Source organism: Leopardus geoffroyi, chromosome B2 (assembly GCF_018350155.1).
Source record: "Leopardus geoffroyi isolate Oge1 chromosome B2, O.geoffroyi_Oge1_pat1.0, whole genome shotgun sequence".
NCBI classification, from domain to species: Eukaryota; Metazoa; Chordata; class Mammalia; order Carnivora; family Felidae; genus Leopardus; species Leopardus geoffroyi.
In genome coordinates, this window is record NC_059332.1 from 119,836,675 (window position 1) to 119,846,322 (window position 9,648).

The 9,648-nt window shown below is 37.5% G+C and overlaps 1 protein-coding gene across 2 annotated transcripts; it reads right to left on the minus strand.

Annotated features, from left to right (window-relative positions):
* On the minus strand, positions 1-5,632 carry LOC123609022 (trace amine-associated receptor 4). 2 transcript variants are annotated; one of them, XM_045499645.1, is made up of 3 exons: positions 5,277-5,632; positions 3,440-3,557; positions 1-2,503 (listed from the first exon to the last, which is right to left on the minus strand). In XM_045499645.1, the coding sequence occupies exon 3, from the start codon at positions 2,443-2,445 to the stop codon at positions 1,402-1,404; it is 1,044 nt and encodes a 347-aa protein (XP_045355601.1). In that variant the 5' UTR covers positions 2,446-2,503; positions 3,440-3,557; positions 5,277-5,632; the 3' UTR covers positions 1-1,401. The 2 variants fall into 2 exon arrangements, with proteins under 2 accessions (XP_045355601.1, XP_045355602.1); XM_045499646.1 differs by lacking the exon at positions 5,277-5,632 and adding an exon at positions 4,431-4,626.
* Between the last annotated feature and the right edge of the window lie 4,016 nt (positions 5,633-9,648).

The window sequence follows — 9,648 nt, forward strand, 5'->3', positions numbered from 1 at the left end:
TACTCAACTCTGGCACAAAGCAGGAGTCAGAGAAATGGGTTTGGGGTGGTGGGTGTGCATAGAAGGAAGATGCTGGTTACATTGAGTTTGCGATCTTGGTAGAACATTCAAAATGGCAGTCTATTGGTAGTAAGAAATGAGGGGCTTGAGTTTGGAAGAAATGATAGGCTGCAAATAAATATACTTCAGAGAAAGATATATAGACATGAATATTGAAGCTGTGAGGTTAACTAAGGTTAAAGCAGGATTTCTTAATGATGAAACTATTGAAGTCTTAGGCCAGATAATCCTTTAGTGTGGGGGATATTCTGTGCATTGTGGACTCTAGCAGTGTTCCTTGCCTCTACCCTCTAGATGTCAGTAGCATCCCTCCCTGGTTGTAAAAACCAAAAACATCTCCAGACACTGAATGGCCACAAAGGGCAAAACTGTCCCTGATTGAGAACCACCAGATTAGAGAGACAGAGGGATGGTATGAAGGATGAAAAGAAGGTTGTAAAGGACAAAATAAGTTTATGGGGTAGGAGAAGCAAGAGCAAGACAAAAAAAAAAAAAAAAAAAAAAGACATGAAGAGACATGTGCAGCATTAAGTATTATCTTAAAACTATGGGGTAGGGAAAGAACTTCAGTTGTGAATGAAACTCAACCTTAGTGAATAATTAGTATGTACACACAGACACCCAAAGACATGGAAATACCACCTATGTGTATATACACAGGCTGTAAATATATACAGCATATATAATTACACATTGAGAGGGAGAAAGAATATATTCCTAAACTCTTATTTATTCATTCTTCTCATTCAGTAAGACAGTCCAATTTTACCAAAATATTACAAAATTCACATCAATGCTTTTAGAAGAGGTTTAAGTCAGAACCAAAAAAATTGAGACTAGCTACAACTGTCTGCTTCCTTCTCCCCTTCCAAGTCAATCACATGCTAAATAATCCAGACTCCCAATGTTCTCAAGCTCTCTCCCTGGCTCCCCTAAGATAGAACAATAGTCTCGTGAAAGATTTAGATAAACTCTGCTTGGCTGTCAATAAGTGTGAAGACCAACTCTGTCTCCTCTTCTGATGTTCATAAGAAAAAATAAGATCTCCATTTAAGTCAAAGGAGTGAAATTCTAAATCTCTAATTTTGTGAATTCAGGAATCAGCAAGCCATGGGACAGAGTTTTTTATTGGAGATGCCTTCCCCAGAACTCCAGAAATTAACCACTTTGGTAGCTCTGGTAAACCCAGAACGCTAGATCGATTGCTCCTACTTAGATAGATGTCCATAACACCAACTGGAAGAATATGCTTATCCAGTAAGTTTATGGCCTTACCTTTGAGGAGAAGCATCCAACAAGATTCCTTACCAGGAAAGAATCTTACAGAATGGAGAGTATTGCCTAAGTATCTGCAGGATATAGGCTTAGGGTAGAAGAGTCAGGGTGGAAGATGGTTCCCGTGACAATCATCCGCAAGGCCTTGCGAAACCAGGGATAAAACATGCCATATATGATGGGATTGAAAGTGGAGTTGAAATAACCCAGCCAGAGGAAGACATTGTACAAATCTTCAGGAGTTGTGAAATTAATGAAAGGGTCTGTGATTGTCAAGATGAAAAAGGGCAGCCAGCACAATACAAACACTCCCATGACTATGCTTAAAGTCTTGGTGGCCTTGCTTTCTTTTTTGGATGATACTTTCATTTTGCTTTCTGACCCAACGTGTTTCCTGGTAGGACCCATGCCAATTTGCTTAGTATGCTTCCTGGCTACGCTGAAAATGTGTATGTAAATCCCCACCATTACAGTCCCAGGTAGGAAGCAGGCTATAAAGGAAGCCAACACCCCCCAGAGCTTGTTAAATATCAATACACACAAACCTGCACAGTCAATGGCTGCAACAAAGTCTTCTGCACCAACTATGTTTAATTCTGAGAATACCAGGCCAAAGGCAAAAAAAATTGGAATAGACCAACTGATGAGTAGAAAGACCTCTATTACAGGGATGGTAATTTTGGTGACATAATGCAAAGGGTCACAAACAGCATAGTAGCGATCCACTGAGATGAAGCAGAGGTGAAAAATAGAGGTGGTGCAGAGCATGATGTCACAGCAGCTGTGGACTTTGCAAAAGAGGTCTCCAAAATACCAGCAAGACTCAATGGACCTGACCATACTGAAGGGCATGACCACACAGCTCAACAAAAAGTCAGTTGTGGCCATGGAGAGAATCAGGAAGTTGGTTGGGGACTGGAGCTGCTTGAAGTGAGCGATGGAAATGATCACAACCAGGTTGCCCAACATGGTCATCACTATAGCACCAGTCATGACAACATACATGGCACACACACTCAGCACAGACCTCACATTTCTAGGGCATGAATTGTTGACCAAAGCAAAGCAAAATTGGACTTCCGGAGGATTCCAAAGTTCAGGTGAATTCATCGTCTTTGTCCTGTGGGTACTATTAATCTTTTGCAAAATTACTGTGCTCCTCTCCTTTCTGTGAGAGAAAGAAGAAAAACAATAAAAATCCCTGGTGGGCAAATTTTCAGAAAGGCCCAGGTAGCTGCATTTCCAGTCCTAAACTGAACTTCCTACCGACCAAGAGCACTGCTTCCCAAACTTTAATGTACATACAAATCCCCCAGGGGTCTTTCTAAAATACAGATTCTGTTTCTGGGGTGGAGGTTAAGAGTCTGGCTCTCAGGAGATGCCAATGCTGTTAGTCTAAGGACTATCCCTTAAGTAGGAAGGGACTAAAGACAACTGAATGAATATCCAATGTCTAAGTAACCCAGTTAAAACCACCTAAGTAACCCAGGTAGATGCCCATGTGCTGGGCACTAATATGTAGCCCTTACTTAGGATTCCAAATCTATAGGCAGATCAAGAATTTTCTCTATCCCACTTATATTAACCAATTTGATGGATAAAACCTGTCAAGAATTACTAAGACTTATGGAACTTTTATTTAATGTTTAGCTTCAAAAATAATTACAATCTAAAGATTGTGCTTCCCCTCCCCCTTAATTTCTTGTGGGTATTTGCAAATGCTTTGGATCCTGTTGATTAATACATACTATTCAGTTAAGGGAATATTTTTCTTTCCAATGTGAAGAATAAGTTTTTAGATTTTTAGAGCAATTTGTGGTCGACTAAAAATGTGCTAAAGTCTACAAAATTATACATGAATAATCTCCAAAAAAGGCAGGGCAGATACTGAAATGATAAATTCTGTAAATCTCGTGTGTTACCTCCTTTCATTTAGCAACTCCATCCATGAATTCAAATTTAAGTTGAGGTGTCCTGGTCCACAGGTTGCAAGACTTATATTGGGAACAAATTTGACACATGGGCGTGCTCACTGTTTAAACGGTCACGTTACATAATTTATGCTGTTGCCTTTAAAAATGTGAAAATAATGAGACTGACTCACCCAGAGTATGGCAGAGGTTGGATTTGTTTTTCCAGTGCCCGGACTGGCTGTGTAGTTCTGATGACCAAAGACAAGCATTACTGAGCTCTAAGGCCAGGTGGGTAGAGTGGACTTTGGCCTGAGAAGAAATGAAAACTCACTGGTCCATCGTAAAAACAAACCCACAATCATGTCCTCATGAGATTTACTTGGAAAACACACTAAATGAGAATACAATTACCTTTGAAAATAATATTTACAGTATTTGCTACTATAGCTCAGCCATTTTTTTTTCCAATGTGTATTATTTGAAATTTTAACATCATGGCACATTTTATTTGATCTGGATATAATAAGTTAATTTCTCAAATTAACATTTTTCTTTAGGTATGTTTTAATTTTGTCAATCAAATATTGTGCAATGGATTTGAACTTGAGAAACCAAACACAGGTAAGAAGGACAAAGACTTATTCAAATCCTTTTTAAACTGTAGCTTATCAATTTTGGAACATACAGCACAAATTATTTGGTTACTTATCACTTTAGCCATGAAATCTTAAATACTGAAATGATGAAATCTTAAATGCTCAATTAACTTCTTTAACAAATTAACTTTATTCTGCCTTTCATCTTATTTTTGTGAATTTAATTTTTTTCTTTAATTCTTTAAAAAATCATCCTTAAAGATAGCTGACAGGTACCAAAAAATTTCTTAAGCATTTCACTGCATATCCATAGACAGACAGAATTCTCATACAAAATAGACACTCTTCAATTGTTTATGGTATAATTTTTGGAGTTTGAAGTTTCATTTTTGAAAATTTAGTCCCTGAAAGAATTGATACAACCTAACCTCCTAGGTGTGTAAAGTGAATATCATTTATTTCATCTTATTTACTTTTTGTGGGAGGAAGCAGGGTATGAAACAGCTGCCCAAACTTAATAGCATTATCTCATGTTTCTGATGCATGGTTACCTATATTAGGGAAGTGTTTAAACTTATTTACTTACAAAGTCACTACGCGTGTGAATTGTGAAGGTAATGTCAAAGGTAATAGTGCTTTAAGCCCCTATCATAAACTCTTGGTCCCAAATTACAAAAGCAAGTAAGCAAATGCAAATATGGCTGCTGGTCTACTGCTTTGTTAAATAAGGAAATTGTCATGAAATCAAGTGCAGTCCGGCTTTTGTTTGTTATTTAAGAACATAACAGAATAGATTCCTTTAGGTTGAAGTCTCACTTCCAAAAGATATACAGTAATTTTTAATAAGATTAAATACAGTTAAGCCCACTAAGACATCTCACTTTCAACCTAGGATATTATTACACTTCTTTTTCTTTTTACCAGTTACATTTCCGGGGGCCAAATGCATGACAGCATTGTAAACAATCACCCAATGCAAGCATAGAAAATTGTTAGTTTTTTTTCCTAAGAAGTAAAAAGAAACATTTGCAAACAACTCTGGAGAGGAGTAAGCATTGCATTGTCTTTTAGTTGAAATTTAATTATTTAAGGGAAAAGATAACATAATAAGGAAACAAACAAGGACTGAAATAATGATTTCAAAAACACAAAAGTCCCTCAGAATTGCAAAGAAAAAATGAAAAAGGACTCACGTAATAATTTTCCCCAAGCATTAAATACCTAAAATTCTATTAATATATATTTATTTCTCCAAAATAAGAAGGAAAATATTCATCTAGCTCAATAATGTATTACAAATAAAGTGGAAATTTTAGGAAAGGACATATCAAACCTGCTTAATCAGGCCTGATTTTTCTTCTCTTGCTAGTGACATAGTTCAGCTGCTTTACTTCTGAGACTATTTCTGTGGGGAAAAATGATTTTATCTTACCTTGACGTACATCACTTACGCAATAGTTTCCTAGGTAAGGGAGCTTGCTTGTGAATCAAATTCAAGAAAGAACTGCTGTGGGTTTTCCTATCATGGCCTGTTTAGAATTTCGGTGATTAAAAAAAAAAAAAGTGATCTGGCTTTATTTTTTAGACCAGTGTTTTAAGTTTGATTCCTTTCAACGTAAATTAAAAAAAGGATGAATGTATCTGATCTTTTTCTTCTTTTAATATATTCTCCTCTTGTTTACCAGAACTCGTCTGGCTAATTAGGTAATTTGGAGCTAAAGTCACTGTGAGATGAAATATCTGTTGTGCCAAGGTTTCTTACCACACAACTGCTCATTGTGTCTCGCGGCTCCCCTCTCTGCTGACACCCGACCAGAAAAGGCACTTAGGCTCAAGTTCTTATAGGTGGAGCCCTGGCAGGCTATCCTGTCATCAGCGTGTGCACACAAAATATGCCTCCTGAGACTGCATCACCTCCTTCTGTCCTGCTTTTGACAGGCGTGTCCTTTAACAACCTTCCATGCACTGCCGGCAAAGCCATTACAGCAGGTCACCAGAGAATTGGCTCTGATAGGGCGAATCAGTGTCCTATTGTCCCTTTGGCTTCAGAGGAACAGCATGGAATTGGCTAGCACAAGGCCAAAGTGGAGACAAATGAGAAAAAGTGAAAAGAAAGGAGGAAGTGGGGGGGGGGGGGGGGGATAAGGAAGCAAAGAAGAAAGAGTGAGAAAGGAGAGAATTTGATTAAGATCTAAAAAAGTGCTCACTCCACTTATTACCAAATGACAAGTGTTTTGAAGCACTGAGTTCTTTAATCCCTAATGAAAAGTTGACTCATTTATACTGTTGCAGGATTTCTTACCTCAGTACGGGGGATTCCTTGTCTAGTCTCTTCGAAGAATGAAGAGGGGGGCACAAAATGAGCCGCAGGCAAAAGCTTTTAGAGTATGAGATCAGTAAGGAAGAATAGTTTCATAAAGAGAGCTTTCACAGCTCTGTTTAAAGAGAGGGGACATTGGAAAGTGAATGCCTGACGACTATAGGCAAGAGTCCTTGTAAGGTTCTGGTCGCCCCCTGCTTCCCTTCCCCCATATTTCTTCTCAGGTTCTATGCTTATTGGCTTGGTAATTAGGTGCTGGGTTGTCCATTCCTGACTGACTCATTTCCATTGTCTGAGGGGTGGTCTATAGCCATACCATTCCTTGTGAGTCATACGTTTTATGGTCTACTTATTTTGAGTCTACTTATCTTTGCTCAAATTCCTGAGGGAAACCTGAGGGGGAGTAGGTGGGGTCTGTTACATTCTTAAGAGGACCCTTACTCCTTGAGGGGGTTCGCTGTGGTCAGACCTGCCAGCATTGCTCCAAAAAATGTGTTTTTCCCCACCCAGGGACCTCAGGTCCTATCCTTTCCCTCTCTCTCTCTGCCTACGGAATCCTATCTTTTCCTATCGGTATTTTTTCCTTATGCTACCATGCATGGGTCAGTGATATTCATACTGCGATGAAGTCCATAATTTTCCAAATGAGGATCCTAACCACGCCAAAAGCAATAAGAACCATTGCTTCAAACCAACCAAACGAAAAGCGAAAACTTCTTTCACCATGTGGGTATTTTCATGATCCCTGGGGGAAGGTGCTTCTATTAGGGCACCACAGTTCTAAACACTAAGCTTCAAGTCGTTTACATGGATAATTTTCTCACCCATCAGGGACATAAAACTGTTATATCTAAACACTCAATGCTTTAGAGAGCATCAGAGTTTAGGTATTTAGAAAACATTGAATCAAATTATTCATATTTAGAACTAGCAAAAACTAACTTTATTCCATCCTCTGGGGATTTTTCTTTATAAAATGAAAACCCTTGGTGAATGGGGACAGTTAGAAGATGTTGGGTTTTCCTTCAATGCTCATCTGGGTTTATAAAACTTCTCTTTCCAAATGTCTTCCTAGATATAGAACTAACAACTTCATGGCATATTTTTATAAATTCTCATTCTATCGGGCAGGGTCCATTCAGGAAAGTAGAAAGGTACATTGTTGTTTTAACAGAGAGAAATCAACTGTGAAGTTGTTTTAAGAGCTAGTGGAGGACTTATGACCTATTGGTGGCTTTAAGAGTTTGTCCAGGTGAGGGGCGCCTAGGTGGCTCAGTCGGTGAAGCGGCCAACTCTTGATTTCGGCTCAGGTCATGATCTTACAGTTCATGAGATTGAGCCTGGCTTCAGGCTCTGCACGGATAATGCAGAGCCTGCTTGAGATTCTCTCTCTTTCTCTCTCTCCTCTCTCTCTGCCCTCCCCTGATTGCTCTCTCTCTCTCTCTCTCTCAAAATAAAAAAATAAACATTAAAAGAACAATAACAACAACAGTTTGTCCAGGCTCAAACCAAGGCTCGAATGCTTCAATGGTGTTTGACTAAGCAAAATTATTTAGCATGAAGATTACTCCTCAGTGAGCTTCTGAGATGATGAAGCATAAAGCACACACTTAACTGCTACAGTCAGATTCTGAGCTGTCCAATCCATCATCCCAGCTCTCCTGGGGCACAGGGACTTTTGGAGCCCCAGGACTTAATTATTACTAAAAGAGCTTAATTTGCAAAAGGAAAAACAATTGCATCCTTTTGACCTTAAGAAGATCTTTTCTCTTTTCTTTCCTTGGCATTAATTTACCAGCAGCCCACTCTCAGTGGCTTATCCCCCAAGTTGAATAAAGTAATATAGGATAAAGTATAAATAAGAATAAAGTAAGTAAAATAAAAGACATAAGAATCAAGTTATAGAGACTAAAATAAAGATCAAAGAATAAAGTAAAAAAGAAAAAAGAATGGAAGTAAGGAAGGAAAAGACAAACCAGATCAACAGGTACCTATAAATTGCACACTTGAATTTTCAGAAGGATTTCCTTCATACACTAAATAACTAATAGATCTAAATTAAACGCAAGATTTACATGGTTCAGGTCAGGTATATTATACTTGAAAAACTTTGCAAAATATGTGTTCATCTGCCCTGTTTTCTTTTCCCTCACTAAGATTCAAATTTCCAGAGGACAGGGTTTAGTTCTAGCTTATCACTATGTTCTGTTCTGTATCCCTCTGGGTAGACATTGATAACTAAGCACTGTATTGAACCACAAAGGGAGAAGTGATATAATGCAATCATGGAAATGCAGTAAAATAAACATCAAAAAGCAAACAACTAAGGTGTTTGCTGATATACTCAATAAATAGATACGTGCTTACATGGATATTTATTGCAGCATGATTTGTTACAGCAGAAATCAGAAACGATAGAAATCCAGTTATATACATTATGATACTTCCAAATAATGGAACATTTTATAGAGCTTTTGAAAAATTAGGAAAAACTGTTTCCTGATAGAGAATGAATCCCTAATATTACTAAGTGAAACAATCAAGTTGCAGAACAGCATGTATAGTATTTTGCCATCTTCAATAAAAGTACGTGAGAACAATGTGTACATATATGATTGTGGATGTGCCTGTGTATTTCTAGAAAGATACACAGGAAAGTAATTGCCTCTGAAAAAGCAGTCTGTAAGCCAAAAGGACAGATTAGAGGGAAATTTATTTTTTAGTGCACAATTCTTGCTTCCTTTTGCATTTTTTTAATATGCATGCAGTCTCTTTAAAATTTTTTCAAAAGATTTAAAAAAAAATTTAATGTTCATTTATTTTTGAGAGAGAGAGATACAGAGTGCAAGCAGGGAAGGGGCAGAGAGAGAGGGAGACACAGAATCTGAAGCAGGTTCCAGGCTCTGACCTGTTAGCACAGAGCCTGACATGGGGCCCGAACTCACAAACTGTGAGATCATGACCTGAGTCAAAGTCGGACGCTCAACCGACTGAGCCATCCAGGCGCCCCTCAAAAGATTTTTTTAAAGTTTTTCTTTATATCATTTAAATGTATTATTTATTTATTTTTATCACTTATATTTACTTTATTTATATCATTTAAATTTATTAATTAAAATTTTGCATATAAAAACCCTTATATTCATGCTTGTGAAGGATCTGTAATTCAAATTCGTAGTATTAATATAGTTTACATTCAGTTTAAAAGTAATCTTTGTATACGTGTCATTTTCAGTATTTGTAATGTTTAAAAGAATTTAGTATGTTAGGGCATTTATCACCATAGCTTTGTGATTCCCACTTAAAATGTGTTTTTATTTTTTTTCTTTTTATATTCTTAAAACTTTTTATTGTAGTACAACACAAACCCAGTAAATGCACAAATATCAAGCATACAGCTTATGAGATTTTGAATACATATAGACCTGTATAGCCATAATCCAGGAGAGACCTAGAATATTTCCTGTATGTAGATGGTTCTCTT

Excerpts from the sequence above, each read along its gene's own strand:
- LOC123609022 (XM_045499645.1), bottom strand. The coding sequence starts at position 2,445 with ATGAATTCACCTGAACTTTGGAATCCTCCGGAAGTCCAATTTTGCTTT.